We start from the raw sequence: 21,218 nt of genomic DNA on the forward strand, positions 1-21,218 counted from the left end.
AGATTACTGCAACATAGTCAAAAAAATTATAAAAGATATTATGGCTGATCATTTAATTGTAGGATATATTACTAAATGGGAGTTCATTAAATTCAAAATTAGAGAATTTAATATTCAATTCAGTAAAAACACAAGTCGAAAGCAAAGAGAATATGAAAGTAAATTATTCCAAGAAATTACTTATTGCTGTAGTAAAGATGATCTAAATAACCAAGAAAGGAGTAAACTTATGGAGTTGCAAACTAAATTAGATCAGCTTTACCTAAATAAAGCAGAAGGAGCTTTTGTGCGTTCACGGGCCAAGTGGATTGAGGAGGGGGAAAGAAATTCCTCATATTTTTTTTTTAATTTAGAAAAGAGCAGACAGAAAAGAAATTTTACATCTTCCCTGTTAATTGATGGCAACTAAAATTTTGGAGAATGAAATTTAGAAAAGAATAGAATAGAATTCAACTTTATTGACATTGCACATGTCACAGGTACAGGGCAACGAAATGCAGTTTGCATCCATCCAGAAGTGCTTTAGCCATGATATAGGTATATTACAATATATATTAGCAATAATATAGATGTGTAAGTATATTACAGAAATGGGTCTATTATGGTATGTTATAATGTACACGGTATGAAGTATGTTATGAATATTCTATAACTATAAGTATGTACAGGCTATGAACAGGATATAAATATGAAAAACTATACAGAAATATGAGATATACAGTTATACAGAAATGTGAACTATGCAAGTTATGAACAGTTGTAGGATTAAAAATGATCTTGTGTACAGAATGATTATTTACACAGAATTATACAGTAGTGCACTTAAGATAAGTGAGATATGTCAGGATCTGACGGCGCCCTGACTGGTCGACCTGCCAGTGTGTATATTTGTGTGCTTGTGTATGTGTGTCTCTCCTATCGCCCTGTCTTCCCCTCCGGCTCCGCTGTAATGTGTTAGGAGGTAACCTAGCAACAGGCTACCTCCGACCCGGAAGTGCTGTTGCCCGGAGCTGCCGCACCTGCAATCAATCCACCAGCTGCTGCCAATCAACTACCACCTTCAGCAGGGCTAATAATGGTGTGGCTGAGCGACAGACAGCGCTGGACTTTTGCACTGAGCCTGGTAGTGTTTTCGAGCCGCTAACGTTATTGAAGTACTGTCTGGTCTACGTACTCATTTTGCTGTCGTGTGTGTGTTCACCCAGGGATTGACAGAGGATTTACGGAACCAAAGGAAGCACTTGGAGGAGAGACGGGCACTCACTACCACGCACGGGCTTACACGGAAGGAAGGACACACTATCACCATTGTTGCACATTTGAACTGTTGTCACCTTGCTGCACTGTAAATAAATGCACTGTCCTTATTTCTGAGCTCCGCGCCTGAGTCCACTCTTTTTAACAACCATGACAAGATATGTGGATAATTTCTACAGAGGCTATATAAAGTGCTAGTGGTTGTGAGTGGTGGTTCAGTCCATGTTATTATTGTGTGTTTGAGGGTACAGTTGTCCATTGTGTGTGTGTGTAGGTGGTTGTGGGTGTGTGTATGTTCAGTCCATGAGTTTAACGTGGGTCAGATGTCAGGAGGCAGAGTTCAGGAGTCTGACAGCTGTGGGGAAGAAGCTGTTCCGGTACCTGGTGGTCTTAGTCCAGAGGCTCCTGTAGCGCCTCCCAGAGGGCAGGAGGGTGAAGAGTCCATGTGATGGCTGACTGGGGTCTTTGATGATTTTCTCAGCCCTTTTAAGACACCGCTGGAACACTACTTCCTGCCATAAAGGACATCTACAAGAAGCAATGCGTTGGGCAGTTTTCACGACCCTCTGCAACGCCTTCCAGTCCGAGGCAGAGCAGTTCCCGTACCAGACTGTTATACAGTTGGTCAGGATGCTCTCGATGGTGCAGCGGTAGAAGTTCACCAGGATGTCTGAGGACAGGTGGTTCTTTCTCAGAGTCCTCAAGAAGAAGAGGCGCTGGTGAGCCTTCTTGACCAGCTTGGAGCAGTTGGTCGTCCATATGAGATCCTCGGAGATGTGGACTCCCAGGAACTTGAAGCCACAGCCGTCCCCTTAATGTGGATGGGTGGATGTGGGTCAGCATTCCTCCTGTAGTCCACGATGAGCTCCATAGTCTTCTCGGTGTTAAGCAGCAGGTTGTTTGTGTCGCACCACTCAGCCAGACGATCCACCTCCTCCCTGTAGGCGGTCTCATCGTTGTCGCTGATGAGGCCAATCACCGTGGTGTCATCTGCAAACTTAATGATGGTGTTGGAACCATCAGCAGGTCTGCAGTCGTGGGTGAAGAGGGAGTAAAGGAAAGGGCTCATCACATAGCCTTGTGGTACACCGGTGTTCATTGTGATTGTAGATGAGCAGCAGTTATCCAGCCGGACATGTTGGGGGCGGTTGGTCAGGAAGTCCAGTAACCATTTGCACATGAGGGAACTGATGCCCAGGTCTGTCAGTTTCCTGATGAGTTGTGAGGGGTGGATTGTATTGAATCCTCTACTGAAGTCTATAAACAGCATTCTGGCGTAGGTGTGGTTGTTGTCCAGGTGTGAGAGGACAGAGTGCAGTGCAATGGAGACTGCATCCTCTGTGCTCCTGTTCTGGCGGTGTGCGAATTAGTGGGGATCCAGGGTGGGGGGGAGACAGGATTTGAAGTGTGCTAAGACCAGCTGCTCTAAGCACTTAGTGATGACGGGGGTGAGTGCTACTGGGCGGTAGTCATTGAGGCACAATCAGAGTTTTTAAAAAGAAAGGAACATTCATAATAATATCAGATTGGTTTTAGAAAATAACACCCCCTACTGTTCTGAATGTGCATCACATGGACGGAGTTTGACTACATCATGTTTAAGATGATTGTACTTAGACACAGAGGTGCACATGTTGTTTCTACTTTGAACTTACATACAAGTGTTTCCTTCAATGCTTTATGTGACAGTGAACAGTGTGTCTGTGTGTGTGTCACACTGTGGACAGCAGAGATACTTCATCCCTTGTGTTGGAGCTCCACCTTGTGGCAGGTTTAAGAACTGCTGTTCTTGTAAAGATAAGTTAGACTGATGCACCTCCGTAACAGACTGTAGAGGTTTCTGGGGCAGTGACATGAACACTTTGTCTTTATTTATACTGTCATATTTTCCTGTTACATAAACCACAGCATGCTGAATATGAATAAACTGCATTTATGCAACTCAGTCTCTGCTTCTGACTGAGGAAAACCACAAATCATGTGTGTGACGCCTCCACGAAACAGCCTCCTGACAGCCTCTGGGGAGCGAGCTCACATTAGCCCTGTTTTATTTTCTTACATTGGCTCCTGATTAATGTTAGATTTGCTTTAAAATTCTCACACTTAAGCTGTGTGAATGTTTTCAGTTCTAAGCAATGAAAAGGTCATCATGCAGTATTCTATCACAAGTAAACTTATATAATTGAAAGCTTATACTGACTACAATTACTACATGACTACTACAATTTTCAATTAACAATCAGTGATGTCAGAGTGGAGTCAGTGTGATGTTGTGTGTTTGAGACTTTTAGTGTCCATGAAGGTCTCTGCTGCCGTAGATCCTCTGAACTGTGACAGAGGTCTCACTCTGGAGGAAACTCTCAGCACTTTCCAGCAGCTCCTCCATCATGGAGGACGTTCCCTCACTGTAACAGGTGGAGGAGAGGAAGCACAGGTGGATCCTCTGAGGAAGAGGAGCGTTCCTACAAACCACATGATCACATGACCAGAGGGGCGTGGCCTTCAGTGGTAGTAATAAAGGAACAAATGTGACACTTTGAAGGCTCCAACAAAGCAGACCTGTGATCACTTTAACTCAGTATGATAGATTGTTTGGATTTGTCTTTGTTTCTCTGGCTTTTCTTGTGTGTCTGTGTGTCTTTGTGTGTTGGATAGAGTCATGTGAAGATGAAACCTGGGCTCCTGCAGCTTTCTTTGCTACAGAAAGTTACATTTAAGATGTTTAATGTCACATACAATGAAGTTTAGGACTCATTTAAACCAGCATGAACTAACAGTTGTATCAGGAAAGGGAAATAAATGAGATGTGAACACCAAGAAATAAGTGAAATGATGATGAAGAATGCAGAACTATAATTTAACCAAAACTAGATCCCCCAGAAACATCCTCAGAAATCCAAACCTTGTCTCTAAGACCCAGAAGTAACACAGTCCACACTAGACTGTGGATCCACCACAGCCCTGCAGGACTGTTTGGACAATATGGTCTGGAGTGTATTCACAGAAGGAACAGACTTGGAGGGCCACACATCTGCTGTACTCTCATACATCTGCACTGAGAGTGTAACAACAACAAAGACAAAGTGTTCCCAAAGCAGAAGCCATGGCTCAACAGTGAGGTGCAGCTCTACTGAGAGCAGCGCCTTCAGATCAGGAGACCAACAAACCTACAAAGAGGCGTCTAATCTAAAGGCATCAAAGAATCCAAACGCAGATTCAAACAGCGCATCGAGGAACACTTTAACACAAACCACTCCAGAAACATGTGGCAGGGATCAAGACACTCACTGGCTACAAGGACAATCGCACACAAACAAACTCCCGCACATCACCTCACCTGACACCATGAAGCAGTTCTTCGCCCGCTTTGACCAACAAAACAGTGACACCAACACCTATCCTGCGTTACAGAGAGGGACGACGCCCCCATCCAGCTGGAGCAGCATCAGGTCAGAGCCACACTGAGTCTATGCGAGGAAAGCAGCTGGTCCTGACGGTGCAGCCGGTGGAGTGCTTAAAGCATGTGCAGACCAACTAGCAGAGGTTTCACCACCATCTTCAACCTCTCACTGCTACAGTCTGTAGAAGGCAAACAGGTGGACAGAGGACGCCATCATTACAGCTCTTCACACAACCCTCACACATCTGGACAGTAGGAAACATGTACGTGAGAATGCTGTTTGTGGACTTTACCTTCAACACAGTTCAAGCCCACAAACTGGTTCATAAACTCAGCAACTTAGGACCCAGCAGCTCACTGTGCAGCTGGATACTGGACTTCCTGAGCAACACACCCCAGAACGTCAGGATGGGAGCCACACCTCCTCCACCCTCACTCTGAACGTGTGTCCTCAGTCCCCTCTTATACTCACTTTTCACCCATGACTGTTCTCCACACCAGTAACACCATTATAAATGTGCTGATGACACCACCATCATAGGACTGATGGACAACAACGATGATTCAGCTACAGAGAGGAGGTTCAGCATCTGAAGCAATGGTGTGACGACAACAACCTGCATCTGAACACAGCCAAGACCAAGGACATGATGATCGACTTCAGCAGAACAAAGCCATCTGAGCACTCCACCCTCTACATTGATGGAGGAGGTAGAGAGGGTGGAGAGCTTCAAGTTCCTTGGAGTCCACATCTCAGCCGACCTTACCTGGTCCACAAACATCTCCCACCAGGTAGGGAAAGCACAACAAAGGCTGCACTTCCTCAGGAAGCAATGTCAAGCCCCAAAGCCTGCTAATTAATTTCTACTGCTCCACCATCAAGAGCCTTCTGACCTCCTGCTGCACCCTCTGCTTCAACTGCTGCACTGTGGAGGACAAGAGGAAACTGCAGCGCGTGGTGAGGGCAGCAGAGCGGCCAATCGGCACTTCACTAACCCCCCTCAGAGACATCTATACTGGCAGCCTTTTTTTTTTTTGTATTACTTTTCCCTGGAACACTCTCTCACAGTCTGTTCTCTAAAACCTAAAAGAGGAATTATGGATTGGATCAACTGGTCCCTGAATGCAATTGACACCCCTTTCTCAACGAGAAGTCTGGGCTTGGGTGAGCCTGAGTGCTGAAGATATCTACCTATTTGGAACCATGATAACAGGGTTCTGGCTGATAGGAGCTGGCTTGGCCCTGGCTTATCGAAGATTAAAGGAAGCGGAACCAGCTGTTCAAACCTCCACAAGGCTGCCCGCTGGGATTGAAACGATGGGAAGAGACGTGAGTTTCTCAAAATGGGCTCATTGAGTGCAGCACGGATAAGACCTTGGAGAAGCTTACGGCTGCCGTGAATACTCAGAATAAGATCTCTGAGTGCAAACTGGATTACATCTCGGAAGGGCTAGCTCGGAATAACATCTCTGAGCGCAAATTGGAAGACATCTCGGGGAGGCTGTTGTGAGTTCTCAGAATCGGCTCCTTGAGCACAAGAATGACAACATCACAGAACGCAAGTATGGCGAAGCTCGCGACTCTCCAACGGGAGATTGAGAAACCAGTGTTGGACTGTAGAACTGCTTTGAAAATCAAAGGAGTTGTTCGCACTAAAGTAAAAAGCACCATCACTTCATGCGGATACCCTCTGGCACCAGCTGCAGTCGCAAGACTGGAGCTGAACAACACCTTGATAATGGACTGTGTTGTGACTGTTCTTCCCATTCCATGCAAGGCCACCTGGGTTGGCTGGAAGACTGTTTACTTAGCCTGGCAGGGCGAAGGACACTGTCTCAGCTGAACTCTGGACACACACACACATACATATACACTGATATGCACACAATCATCCCCCCTCCCTTTCCAAACGCCTTCGACGCTTATTCCCTTCCGATGCTGATGGTGGATCATGGAGACCAGCGCATAGGCTGCAGGCCCGGATTTGTGCTAAACAATGATGGAAAGTGTTATAAATGACTTGTTGGCCTCTGATCTGTCACAAACAGCTGAAAAGTGTCTCTCATGAGTCACATGAAGGTTTCTGACAGAAAGGACAAAAAGTAGCTGCAGTCAGTTTGTGTCATTTTTATATTTATTCATCTGGGAGAAAAATCTGAGGGACATTAAAATGTGTTTTTCAACAGAGACAAGAACATAAATATAATGTCACAGGTAAATGAACATATTTCAAGTAAACAGCTGGACTGATCAGGTCCAAACACAGAGTGATCAACAAACAGCTGTCATATCTTTATATATAAGCTCTTTATAAATCCTGTTCACTGCAGTCTGTTTACTAATAATGTCAAACTGTTAGAAACACAGAAACATCAGAATCGTCTTTGTTGACATAAACCTGTCTGGGATCCTTTGTTGTTCTTTTGATGCAGAGTTACATTATAAATATAAAGAGTTATTTCAGAGTCTCATCAGTTTTCCTGCATGTCTTTATTGAACACATCAGCAGGGCTGAAGCTCTCATGTTAAACACACACTGATCTATGGACACGTTCATGTGTTTCTAACAGCATCATAACCAGGCTGTTATCAGCTGCACTAACATGATGTCACACACACTGAATGTAACAGTGACATCATCACACAATCAGCTGTGATTGTTTCACTGTCATCAAACTAGTCAACAGGAAGTAGAATCAATAGAAACCAATCATTTACTGACAGCATGTCTGATGGAAATAAGTGCAGATTATGTATGAAGTATAACTGCACACAGTAACTGTGTTACAATAAGGACTTAACAGCGCCCTCTGCTGGAGTGTTTCAGTACTGCGTTAACTAGAATACACCACCTCCTCCTCCTCCTCACACCACCTGCTACAGCTCTACTCTTCTATGACTACAGTCATCCACAGCACTGATGTGAGGTCACATGGTTCATATGTAAGGAGCACAGAGACGTCCTAGCAGCTGACCTCAGGTCAGTTTAATGACTGTGAGCAGCAGCTGTGTTCTTGTCACTGTGACAGGGAGACACTCTCAGACACAGCGCTCATGTCAGCTTGTTCTCATGCAGGAGGATCAGGAGCTCCATGTTTGTCTTCATGTTTGAATCATGATGTGTTTGTGCCATCAGAGTCTGTCATGAGTACTCAGGGTTTCACAGCAGCTCTTCTGAATGCTGACGAGGACTCCAACCTCATGTTTCACCTCTCTGAGCTTCTGATGTCTGTGAACACTCGTGTTTCTTCTCTGGGCTCATCTGGACAAAAACACCTTTCTGTGTTTGGCTCCAGCCTCATTGTGACTGACAGGAAGTGTGTTATCCATGAGCTTCTTTGTTTCCTGCTGTGTTTCCTGTCTGTGGACAAACACGAGTCTTTCAGCTGAGGACTTGGTTCCTTCCACCTGTCCATACAGGACATCACGCTGTCTTTTCTCTTTAAATGCAGCTCCAGGTCCTTCCACGTGCTGCTCTGTATTTGTGCAGTTTGTAGTGTGTCCTGGGAAACGTAGCACACATGGTGTTCTTCTGGTGTTTCCTCCTTTCACTGAGTGTGAAACACTGACGCTGTGCTGTTGTTCACAGAGCTGATTCTAGCTGCAGCTGGACTCTGTCATCTAACTGAATGTGTTGGTGCTGATCACGGGGCTCTGAGGGGGGAGCAGCAGGAGGACTCTGGATGCTGACGTCAGTGTATCTGTGGAAGCTCACACAGCGTCTCTGTCATTCAATATTGTGTATATATTGTATCTATGCAAAGATGAACAGACTGTGTGTTCACTGGTCTCTGTGCTGCTGACTGCTTTGCTGCAGCTCTGATGTCATCATCACTCCCTCCTCCACCCTCAGCAGTCCCAGCATGCTGCTGTGGTGCACCCCACCCTCACTCTACACCTGAGCCATAGACCACACCCTCCACCTCAATATACACCACAGTTTTCTCTGCTATGGAAATGAGATCAGGAGGAAATCATTATTATTATTATTTAATAAATGCTCACATTAATGTGGGCTTATTTGTTTCATATTAGAAACATTAGTTGAGTGTTTTTAGTATAAAATGGTGAAAGTCCCTCTTTTTGCTCCTCCCCTCACCTGTGGATGGACGGTGCTGTTACCGTGGTGACAGCTGTGAGCTTGGATGTGTTTCAGTCCTGCCTGGTTATCACTGCAGGAATCTTTACTTTCACATTTATTACAGGTAATAACTCTGATTTTTCTGTGTATTATGAACTAAATGTATCCTGATACACACAGAGATGGATGAGCAGAGGTCACATGATGAAAGAACAAACATGGAGTCTTTGATTTATTTAGATATTTATTGATGAATGCAAACAAACCCTGACACTGAACCATCGTCGAGCAGAACAAACCTGATCACATGACCTGCTGACCCAAACAGTGAAAAGCTCCATGGCGTTCAGCATGGAGCCCCTGAGCTGTGTTACAGACAAACATGAAACTGACAGGTCTGTGTCATTCACAGTCTGTAACACTTCTAAACAACAGAGGCTGACCCAAGTGCCTCAGAGCCAGGCACGCTCATATCACAGCTCTCTAAAGAAGTTTCAAAATAAGAGCTGAAAGCTGTGTTTGCTTGTGTTAGCTTATTATTGTGGAGACTAACATTCAGTGATCATGTGTTCAGACTCATAATGATTACTCTCAGAAATCCTGATCTTTGTATTTACTGTGTGTTGGATCAATAACTGAGATTCATCGTATCACACAGCTGTGCTGCTGCTGCTGCTGCTGGTGATGTCAGCACATCTGGAACAATACGAGGTATCTGTTACCAGACTGAGCAGGATGTGAGACCTGTGGACTGTTTAAAGCTGTCCCTCCACAGGTCACTCAGACCTGATCCACACCTCAGTGAGATTCTCTGACTTCCTCAGTAGAGACAGAAACCATTCAGATCTGGGACGATCAGCTGACTGATGATGTCACACAGACTGTGTTTTTCAGGAACAGTGATTCTGATGTGAGCCTGCTAGCTGACAGCAGACCTGATGAAACCACATGTTGACATCTGTGAGGACAGACTGGACTCTTTGACTGCACCTTGGTTCTCCTCAGAGGTCTGTACAGGAGCATGTCCACCCCCACTGAAGATCTCAGTCACTGTGAAACATAGAAACCTGCTTGTGTGGCCTCTGCCTCACATGTAGATGCAGCTACAGGTTTCTCTGTCAGTCAGACTGAAACAGTGTCCTGATGCTGCATCATTCAGCTCTGTGCCCCAGTCAGCATCACTGTGTCTCCCAGTGTCAGTGTTTCTTTTCCTGTAACACTCAGCACAGGCTCAGCTGGTATCCAGTGTTGGACTTTCAGCTGCTGTGATAGATCCTCTAACATAGATCAGCTCTGCTACATGTTGTTAGATCAGTGCAGCTGCCTGTCATGTCCTGATGTTTCTCTGTGTCAGCAGCTTCTCCATCAGAGGTTCACATGGAGCTGATCCAGTATCTCCAGTAACTGTGTTCTGTGCCTCACTGGTTCATCCTTCTGTCTGTGTGACGTCAGTCAGATGTTAAACTCTGTAATCTTCACTGTGTCACAGAGTTCAGTGAGTCCCGTTATTCACAGGATCAATCAGATCATCAGAGAACAGCTGATCAGCAATCAGTGGTGCCAACAGCGCCTCCTGTGGTGAGAGGATGCAATAATGCAATGTAGCATTTTTACACTGAACACTTCCAGTCATGGAAACTGTGTGTTGGATCTGTGTGACGTTGCTTTCTTGTGTTGCTTTCTTGGTTAGAGTTCCTCACAAATGTCCAGATGATTCTTCTGATGAGGCGTCGACCATGTTTTCAGTTCTTTGGAAGAAAACATCGCCCTTTGCCATCCTTACTTTTCTTTGACTTCTTCAAATGCAGCTGAACTCCAGCTGGTATTTTATTGGACTCTGCAGCTGTTTCTGGTCATCAGTTCATTCCTGCAAACCTCTGAACCTGAACAACAATGATGCTGCATTGCTGGCTGATCCCAAAAGCTTGATTCTGTTCATCTGGACGTTTTCAAGTTTGCTCACTGATCAGGTGACTTCTTCAGTGTCAGCTGACTGCAGCTTTACAACCTTACAAACAGCACATTTGCACAATGACTGAAACCAGCAGCAGCAGCACCTGATATACAGTGGGGCAAAAAAGTATTTAGTCAGCCACCGATTGTGCAAGTGCCCCCACATAAAATGCTGACAGAGGCCAGTAATTTGCACCAGAGGTACACGTCAACTGTGAGAGACAGAATGTGAAAAAAAAATCCATGAATACACATGGTAGGGTGGCAAATAAGTATTTGGTCACCTCAAACATGGACAATCCCTGGCCCCCACAGACCTGTAACGTCTTCTGTAAGACGCTTTTCTGTCCCCCACTCGTTACCTGTATGAATGGCACCTGTTCGAACTCATCATCTGTATAAAAGACACCTGTCCACAGCCTCAAACAGTCAGACTCCAAACTCCGCCATGGCCAAGACCAAAGAGCTCTCAAAGGACACCAGGAAAAGTATTGTAGACCTGCACCAGGCTGGGAAGAGTGAATCTACAATAGGCAAGCAGCTTGGTGTGAAAAAATCAACTGTGGGAGCAATCATCAGGAAATGGAAGACTTACAAGACCACTGATAATCTCCCACGATCTGGGGCTCCACGCAAGATCTCATCCCGTGGGGTCAAAATGATCATTAGAACGGTGAGCAAAGACCCCAGACCCACACGGGGGGACCTGGTGAATGACCTGCAGAGAGCTGGGACCAAAGTAACAAAGGTCACCATCAGTAACACACTAAAACGGCAGGGAATCAGATCCAGATTATTCTTCTAATTATTATTATTTATTATTATATTATAATATATTATAAATATATTATAAATATATTTAATATATTATATATATTAAATTATATATATATATATATATATATATATATATATATATATATATATATATATATATATTATATATTATATATATATTATAATATATTATAAAATATATTATATTTATTATTATTATAATTATACTAATTATTATTCTTCTAATGAGGCTATTACAAAATGGGGTTTTCATTAGTTGTCAGTTATAATCATCAAAATAAAAAGAAATAAAAGCTTGAAATATATCAGTCTGTGTGGAATTAATGTACACATTATACAAGTTTCACTTTTTGAAAGGAATTAGTGAAATAAATCAACATTTTTGATGATATTCTAATTATATGACCAGCACATATACACATATGCGTGTGGGTATATGGGTGGTCTGTGTGTGTGAGCAGAGTAGAGAGTAGGTAGCAGTGTTTGACACAATGTGATATTCTAGGAAGGCAAATTAGAGACATCATGGTGTATGAATAAATGGACTGACTCATATTTTACTGCTGTGGTTTGCACAAAGCTCATATATATAATATGCTGAACAGTTATGTTCATCCTTAATTGAGTTAAACTAATCATGATATACATTTTCCCTTTATAATATTTATTTTTCTTTCTTCTGTTATTGCATTGGGTGGTAAAAAAAAATGTTTGAATTTGAGGGAGGGAGTTTTGTGTGTGCACGTGTAAGACAAAGCAGGAATATATTCTCAAGCACTCAAAAATGATTTTTTACCCTCAGTATGCATGAAACAATAATTCTGAGTAAAAAACAACTGAAATATATAAAACCACCCGCATAGCAAAATTGATCTGGCCCGGACCTGGCCCACATAATGTGCTTACACATGGCACACATACAGCAAAGAATGACGGCCCTTTGGTGGCCCACACATGGGCCAGCACAAGGCCAGTTGCAGACACACTGCTGGTCCTGTGCTGGCCCAGAACAGTTTCAGCTCTGGCTCCAGATGTCAGCCTAATGTGTACCTTAATCAAGCCATGTAATAACAACATGTGCGGGAACATGCATCACAGTGCAAGAGTAACATCACAAACCTCTGCTCAGACAGTGAATGGACTGCTTCTTATATAGCGCTTTTGTAGCCTACCAGATCACTCAAAGCGCTCTGTACAACATGCCACAGTCACCCAATCACACACTTTCTCTAAGCTGAGTGCTGCCTAACTACATTTATACACATTCACACTCTTGACATGCAGACTGGAGGAGCCAGGGATTGAACCACTAACCTTCCTCCCAGTAGGGGACCTGCTCTCCCTCCTGAGCTACAGCCACCCAGTGGGAAACATGAGTAAACTCTCACTAGGTTTTGGATAGTGGACACTCACAAACCTGTCAAACCTGCATTTGAATTGTTGGCTACTATAGCAGTATACTAGTGCAACATGGCATTTGGGTCTTCTAACTAAAACAAAAAAATGGGAACAGTGCCATCATTGCCAGATGTGGCCCACATCTGGTTGACATACACTCTGCCATGACACCTTTCAGTCAGAAGTGCCAGCTTGATGCCAGATCCTGGCCAGACATGTTTTCTATGAGCCTGGGCCACATAACCCAAACCACAATTGGGCCAGATGTGGCATGCCATCACATAAACAGTACCATCTATGCCAGGCCTGGCGCATATCTGGATGACATACGTCTTATCATGCCAGAAGTCAACCAGCAGTGCTGGCTTGATACCAGGTCTGGGCCAGACCTGCTTGCTATGTTGGCAAGGGTTATTCAAAGAATTCATCATTAAGGAAAATGTGCTTGGAATTAACTGAAATCAGTACAGATGGGTACAAGTAAATTGCCTCACATTACATTTAATAGTTTACATTATACTTTTGTAAGAAAATCCCATGTAAATTTTACATGGCATGAAGTTAAAGTCAGAATTTGGGCCTTTTTTGAGCGAGTAAAGGTTATTTTAGCTAATGAGAAAGGACAGCTCTAAGTAAAAACAAAATTACACATTAGCAAAAAGAAGATGAGAATTTTTCAGACATCTGAAAAATTATTATTAAAGGTGGTTAAAGATCAAAGGTGATGTCACAGAACAGCACATGGTAAACAAATACTATGTGCAAAGACATAGTGGGGTAGTTATAATGCCACAGTTTTGGTCAATATCAGCAATAATTACAGCATACAGTACACATATTGTACAAAAATTGGCCAGGCTTTGACCAGATGGACTGAGAAAAATAATAAGCTTTTAAAACTAAAGAATATATGACCAATTTAAAAGAATAATAATTTAAAAAAAAAACAAAGCTACCCAGTTTTCACAGACATTAAGCAAATCAGAGATATGTGTCATAGACCCATAAAAATTTGCATGACCAGTACAAGAGCTACAGTTAGCTTTTTATGAGGTGGCAATGGAGGAAACTTTGCATAGTGCTCTCCTTTCATTCCTCACCTTGCTTTTTTCTCTCCTGTCCTCCTTTGTACATCTTGTTTTCTATTTTAATGTCATGTCTTTTGTTGATCTCCTTTTCTAACCCACAATAATAGAAACAAATGACTTACAACAACATGTGTACTATTACAATAACTAAATCTAATCGACGTTCAAAGCGTGAATTAACTGTCTGTTTGGCTCTATTTGCTAAGCCAACCGTAGGAGAATTTATTTGACTAAGAGAGATAAACTTAGCCATATGCTAAACATCAGCTGACAGTGTGGAAGTTCAAGCAGGTTCCACTCACCCAAAGCAGGACCAATGTTTACACTTTTATTCTAAAAATATGCTGAAATTTTTATTGAACAGACAGACTCCTAGTGAGACTTAATTTAATTTCCTGTTGTTTTTGTTGGTCCATTTGATGTGAGTGCAGAAACAAAGTGTGTACCCTCAAACATCTAAACACATGCACATGTTCGCCTTTCTAAGCCTGACTTACCACTGTCTTCTTTTGTATTGAAAAGGTACAGACTCCCAGGTTTAATAGGGATGTTATACTTTCTGAGAACCACCCAAAAATAGTCTCTTTACAGCATTCTTCACTACCTAAGCAATGTCTGAGACCCTCTCCACATAGTTCCTGTTGATGGTGATTTGCAGTATGTAATTTGCCTTCTTACTGAAGTAAATAATAGTTTTTTGTGGTGTTCAGGAGCATGCCATTGATCGTACACCGCACTGTCAGCTGCTCCACCTCATCCCTGTAAGCAGACTCACAACCCCCCTGAAATGAGCCCTACCACCATGGTATCATCCACAAGCTTAACAGTGGAGTTACTGTGGTGGGCAGAAGTACAGTTGTGTGTAGAGGGTGTAGAGCATTTCATCATGCTATTAATACACAGATATACTGTTTACATTTTTTGACCAGCTTTTTAAAAAAATCAAGCTAACCTTTTCTTGATGTCTTTTGCACACGTTATATTTTAGCATAAGAACTATTGTTCTTATGCAAGTAAAATAACAGTGATAAAAAATTTTTATTCATAGTTGAATACTATCCCTTTTTGATTGCTACACACAGTTTAGAGCATGATCAAGAACAGGAACATTTGATATGTCATCAAAAGTTTGCATACTGCTTCAGCTGGTGAAAAATGGGTTTGTGTTAAGAAACCATCCCAAGTCTATTGGTGGCTTGTGGGCCAATAAGAGGGCGGGTATAGATTTAAAAAGGTCCTGCTGCAGTTCAGTCACCGCAATTGAAGATAGCAGTAAGGTCACTGACAGCAATGGCTCATCTTACTTTTCTTCTCCTTTTACTGTGGGTTGGTGAGTACTCAACTACATTAATTGAAATTTGTCTTATTCTATTACTATAAACAAAATTCATGTGTGTCATGCTATGTTTTTACAAATTCAGTAGACTGTTCTGTTCTCAGTCTTCCTTCCTGTGCTTCTCTGATAGTGTGTTTTTAAGAAAAAAGTGTTAGAAACACTGGGGAGCCATTGTTTTTAAAATTGTCAAAACCACCGTTTACTATATTATTTAGTTATCAACCTTGTGGAAGGTATTTTCTGTTTTTCTATTTGTTTGCTTTTGTTTGAAGATTTAATGCCCTGCAGTTACTTAATTCCTACTTAACAATTACACACTGCATGGTACTCATCATCTTAAAAGCAAATTCACTGCTGCTTTCTAAGTAACTGCTGTTGTAACTTTAAATCACGCATTTAAGGAGCATCTCTTTCAGCTGTCACAGTGAGCACAGTGGTGGATCTGCAAAAGAGAATCTATGGTGGGACTGACTGTAATCAAAACGAGCGCCAATACCATGTCAGCCTGACATTATATGCTGATGGAAGTTGCAGTCACTGTGGTGGCTCTCTGATTAGAAACCAGTGGATTCTAACTGCAGCTCACTGCAAGAGTAGACCAATGTGAGAGTTTTACCTCAACCTTAACATGTTATTCGTGAACCATTTTATTCTGAAAACCTTCCATTTTAATGCCTCTGTATGAGAACAATGTTGTTGTCTAGATATCAACAAAAAGAAACATATCAGTGATAAATTTATTTTGGTTTTGCACTTTTACATATTGTTTCTACTTAGTGACAGCAGGATAGTAGATCTGCTACCTAAAGAGATAAGTTGATGGTATTCACCCTACATGTGCATGTTATCATTCTTCCAGGTTTGCAGTTGTAGGTGTGCATGCAGGACAACGAAATGTACAGAGAATTGAAGAAAACAATATAATCACCCATCAACATGATGACATCATGCTTGTGAAGTTACCAAATCCCACTGCTGGCATTCCAACTGTTCCCTACTGCCCAAATATTAATGATGACCCAACAATGTGAGCTACGACTCTGTCAGTGCTTTGAATTTAGGTCTTACATTTGTGAAATACAATAAATGAAAGACAATGGTGCAGAGCATACAATCTGTGCAAATGTGCAACATAGAAGATGTAATGTTTGACGCCTCATACTTAAAATAGCTAAGCGAAAGTGGATAGGTCCAAATCCAGAGTTAATTTACTTGATTTACTGATTTATTACGAGCTTAGAATACACCAATGGATGTGCATCACTAGATGAATTTCTTTCTTTTTTTCCAGAGGTAATAATGTGCAGGTCGCTGGTCATTCTACCCATATAATAGATCAACAAGGTTTCATAGGTAAGAACATTTTTTTTTGTAATTTTACAGTTAGATAATTTATGTCAGAGGTTGGTTTTTGGTTGTGAGCTTTTTATTTTACACTTTATAAGTAAAGTATACTTACATGTAGCTTTTCAATACAATGAATTTCCTGCATGCTAGTTTCCTGTCCTTTCATATGTTGCTCAGCATATAACAATGAGATAGTTTTTTTTAGTTTTAAATCAATGGGAAATATACTGCACGTATATATGATACAACATTAATTTTTTTAATGTTTTTAATTTTTTTTTTATTTTTCTCTAGTTCCTGATTTTCCAAGTAATCTCAAATGTGCAACAATGGATGTTGTCAACTGTGACAATCCATTTTGGAATACATTTTACCAGCAAAATCCTTATTTACCTCATGTACCTCAACAAAATAGGTTGTGTTTACAAAGACATGGGGTGGATGTTCGTCCTGTGAGTTGACATGGCTAATAACATTATAGTACATCATGCATAATCTAATCATAATCTAAACTATATTTTCTCTCACAGGGTGATTCTGGTGGCGGAGTGATACACAGGAATAATCTGTATGGTGTAATCGTTGCTACAGGTTTAAATGTCTGTACTTGCCAAACTCTTTCCATAAGGGTCTGTCCTTACATGACCTGGATAAATCAGAATGCTGTCTGAAAATGAGTAAATGTTTATAATAAACAATTAACAGTGCAAGAAACTTGTGTTATGTGTATTCCTTCTACCGTAGAATATCTCTACATGGTAATTGCTAGCATGTCGGTTCACACCGAGACTAGGTAAAGAGAAAAAAAATGGTAGAAAACTGAGCTTTTAGTCTCACATTGTGACTTTGGTCTAAAATATAGCTATGGCATAACTTTTTGAACGTTGTGTAGTTGAATTTATTTATTTATTTTTACAACATTCAACACTGATGATGTTGTAGGATTGTTTTGATGAGTGACATGAATACAGATGCTGAATTTTATTACCTGAGTTCTTCTGATAAAATTGTAGTAATAGCTAGGAGGGTATGGCATGAGGATCACAGGTGGCAGCTTAAATAAATCTACAGTGTAGGTAGGACAAATCTAATCCATATTTAACATTTAGCCAGTGTAGTGTAATGTGGATGGGAGGATTTTGTTACTTTGAACTTGCTGAAGCTGATGTTTGAATAAGAAACATGTCAGACCAGTTCGCATAATCCCTAAAATCCCATCTGCTTTTAAAATAAATATAAATAAATGACAATTTAATATCAAGCAGTATCTCTGTAAGCTGGGAAACTATTTCCCTCTCACAGGGAAACTCTGATGGAGGAGTGGTAGGCTACATAATGGCCGGATTTATGGGGTCGTTTCTTTTCTTGGAGATTCGAATTTTGTATATTGAGCCTCATTTGGCTCTTGACGAAGGCGGTCGCACTTTTCTCCTCTCCCTCCTTTCCCTTATCTTCCCTGCTTGGCCTCTCAATGTCATTGTCTCAATGTCCTTGCCTATGAAAAAAACACAGGTAGCAAAGGCTTCCAGGGAGGTCGCCACATCCTCCTCACCCAGACACCCCAAACCAAAAAGCTCAAAGCTGGAACTTGCCCTCAGGATGGTTACAATTTGAATTAGTTTTTTAATGTCCAAAAAGATCACAGAAAAGGTGGTGGATGACAGGAAAGCATCAAAAAATACGACCTGTATGTGTCTCTGATGTGGATTTGCCACTTGGAGAACGTTCTGGCAGTAACTCCAGAGCTGGGCAGCAACTCCTCCTCTGTGAGCCCGCTAGATCGATAACGGCGGTTGGCGGGATCATTCTGTCACAGTCTCTGTGGCAGACCGTGGGGGGTGTGGGAAGGAGGACTCAAACGCAAAACTCTGCGATGTAAACAGTGCACTTTATTTACAGTGAAAGCTGTAAACACAATAAATCCCAGTGCGCTCCCCTGACTCCCGTGTCATGTCTTCTCAAAAGTCTGTGTTCTCCGTGCATGCTGCCCTCCGGTGTACCACGCTCCTCCTGAGGGGAAATAACAGAGGCAGCCGTCAAGACACTTAATTCCAGTAGGTAGTGATGGCCCGCGTGAAGCTGACGCTCCGGAGCATGTGTCGAAAAAAACAACACACTGGTCCAGAAGCGCTGTGTCGAGGCTTGCTTCGTTTGGCAAAAGTCACGTGACCAGTGATGTGCGAAGCTTCATTACGCACATAACTGCTTCGGTACCTGATTCAAATGGATATAAGGAAATGAATCATTCACGGGATTTGTGGAGTGTGTTGATGGTGACAGATAGCAAAGAGGTGATCATTCCACTATATATATATATATATATATATATATATACATATATACAGGGGCGATTTTAGCCCATTTTTGGGGGTGCTGAAGCACCCCCAAAGATTTCTTACTTTTTTGACAATATTTGCTGTTTTTGTGACACACTACTAAAATTATAAAAAATCATACAGTACTTGGTTGAGATGTAACATTTCAACAACAAAAGTATCGATACACCCCCCCCTCCCAAAATGGTGTGTTCCAGCTCGCCTCTTCCCTACTCTGAGACGCAGCGGAGCAGAGGTGTAAGTGCCTGGCTTAAAACAGGACATGTTAGCTACATTTAACCTGCAGTTCCTCTTTATATAGTTGGTAGGAGTCAGACCATGTTTCTTTTTAGCTAAAAAACATGACACCAGGTAACCTGCAGTGTTGAAAACGTGTTTTCCGACGATGTTTGCTGCCCTACAATCCGTCCTGCTCTGTAGTAAAATCAGCTACATTTGACCGTCCTGTTGCTTCCATTGAAATGTATATAGCCACCTTCTGGCCACCTGTGCCTCAATTTTATTCCACAACTTAGACATCCACATTATTCACACTCACATATATAGGGCCTTGAGGGTGACCACGTCAACGGCGTAAAGAGGACGGTCTGTGTATTCAACCCTACCTCTGGCGCCGGTGCCCACCTCTCAATTTTAAATCCATGTAGACATTGAGGGTTCTCGGGAGGGGCCGTGCTAACACCTACTGCACTCTGGCAGCAGCACCATGCCCTCCCTTGTTTTAAATGCACTTTAGAACAACACGCAGCAACACTACACACGAGCGGGAGGAGGGAGGTATGGGGTCTTCACACACCCCCGTTCTCTACTAGCCATCGGGGCGGGGGGCTGGGAGGAGGTGTTGGCTGTCCGATTGGCCTCCCTGCTGCTGCGGAGCCTGGGGCGGTCTGCTTGCCTCCACCCCGGGGGAAAGGGTACATCTCTTGGGTCTGGGTGCCGTTTCCCCCTCTGGGGGTGAGGGTACCTGGACCCGGGGCATAGAGTATGTTTGGGGAGTATGATTGTGTGTACATGTCCATGTATGTCTATCCCTACGTTGGGTGAGTGCTGAGTGTTTGTATATGTGTGCATGAGGGTGGGAAAGCATGTTTATGTCTGTGTGTGCCTGTTTGTCTGTGTCCATATGTCAGGTCGGGTCTTACACTCCACCTCCCTGGGAACTCCCAGGCCCTCCAAAGTGTGGAGGCCTATCTCCCCTCACCACACTCCCTGCCGGTAACTGATGCCCTCAGGGATTGGTGCATTGGTGGTTCTTGGTGTCCGGGGCTGGGCGCTCAGGTATGCACCAGCTAACACCCGGTGGCTACTTGGCGGGGCCTGGTGCCTGTCGCTCGGTCAGGCCTCTTCCGGGGCAAAGGGGGCCCTCGGGCCTCCGGCCTCGGGGCCTGCAGCTCGGTTCACTCTGGCACAGCTGGCTGCCGGCAGAGCCGGCGGGCACGCCGGTGCAGCCCCCTCTGGCTTCTGCTCCGTGGCTACTGGGTGACCCCCTCGTCTGGGGATCTCCTCAGCCCTTCCCAGGAAGGTGGCACGGATGCCCCTCTGGTGGTACTCCTTGGACTCCCACACTCTGGGGCCTCTGGATGTCTAAGGCCTGGATCTCCTCCATGCCTGCTTCATGCCCTGGGGGACGGGGCTTTGGGCCTCCACACCCTCTAGCAGACCGTTACATGGGGAAACCTTTTGTATACAAGCGCGCTGATCCACACAGGTGTGCACACGGGTGTTCACTGTTCGTAGACATAAACTACACCTTTCTTAGCTGCTACTTCAAAGCACATTGTGCGCTGTCTGTCCTGCGTGCTGCACAACAACTTTCAATATTTAGTATTTACTGCTGTTCACACTTAGCTAGATTAACGTGATGGTGTTGTGTTTAGTATGTTGCTTTGTTTTTTTTGTTTTCTCTTCTTTTTCTCTCAACAGGTGATCCAGGAGATTTTTTTTCTTTGTCTTTGTAAGTGCCCTTTCTCACTGTCCCTTTTCCCTTCTGTTTTTCTTTTCCTTCCTCTCTTTCTTTCTCCCTTTCCTATCCCCCAGTCATGTCTGTCCCATCTGTAACAACTGAAAATAAAATAAATAATAACAACAAAGTTTGATCAAATGGACCAATACGGCAATGCCATGATCATCCATTTGGCAAAATAAATCCATTTGGTATCCTTGTTGGTCTTCAGACAACAATTCTGACGGCTAAAGAACCAAATGGGACAACAACAAAAAAAA

At 43.0% G+C, this 21,218-nt stretch overlaps 1 protein-coding gene and 1 long non-coding RNA gene across 3 annotated transcripts; both read left to right on the top strand.

The window, feature by feature from the left end:
• Positions 1-722: 722 nt before the first annotated feature.
• LOC112844637 (uncharacterized) lies at positions 723-1,374 on the top strand. Its single transcript, XR_003217380.1, has 2 exons — positions 723-1,123; positions 1,206-1,374. It is a non-coding gene; the product is annotated as an uncharacterized LOC112844637 (long non-coding RNA).
• Positions 1,375-15,238: 13,864 nt separating this feature from the next.
• Positions 15,239-17,519, top strand: LOC102077969 (cationic trypsin). 2 transcript variants are annotated; one of them, XM_005463978.4, is made up of 6 exons: positions 15,239-15,306; positions 15,729-15,915; positions 16,172-16,339; positions 16,604-16,665; positions 16,954-17,111; positions 17,190-17,519. In XM_005463978.4, the coding sequence occupies exons 1-6, from the start codon at positions 15,267-15,269 to the stop codon at positions 17,328-17,330; spliced, it is 756 nt and encodes a 251-aa protein (XP_005464035.2). In that variant the 5' UTR covers positions 15,239-15,266; the 3' UTR covers positions 17,331-17,519. The 2 variants fall into 2 exon arrangements, with proteins under 2 accessions (XP_005464035.2, XP_013121991.1); XM_013266537.3 differs by having other exon boundaries at positions 15,262-15,306; positions 15,714-15,915.
• Positions 17,520-21,218: the final 3,699 nt, after the last annotated feature.

This window comes from Oreochromis niloticus, unplaced genomic scaffold (genome assembly GCF_001858045.2).
Source record: "Oreochromis niloticus isolate F11D_XX unplaced genomic scaffold, O_niloticus_UMD_NMBU tig00000658_pilon, whole genome shotgun sequence".
Taxonomy (NCBI): Eukaryota; Metazoa; Chordata; class Actinopteri; order Cichliformes; family Cichlidae; genus Oreochromis; species Oreochromis niloticus.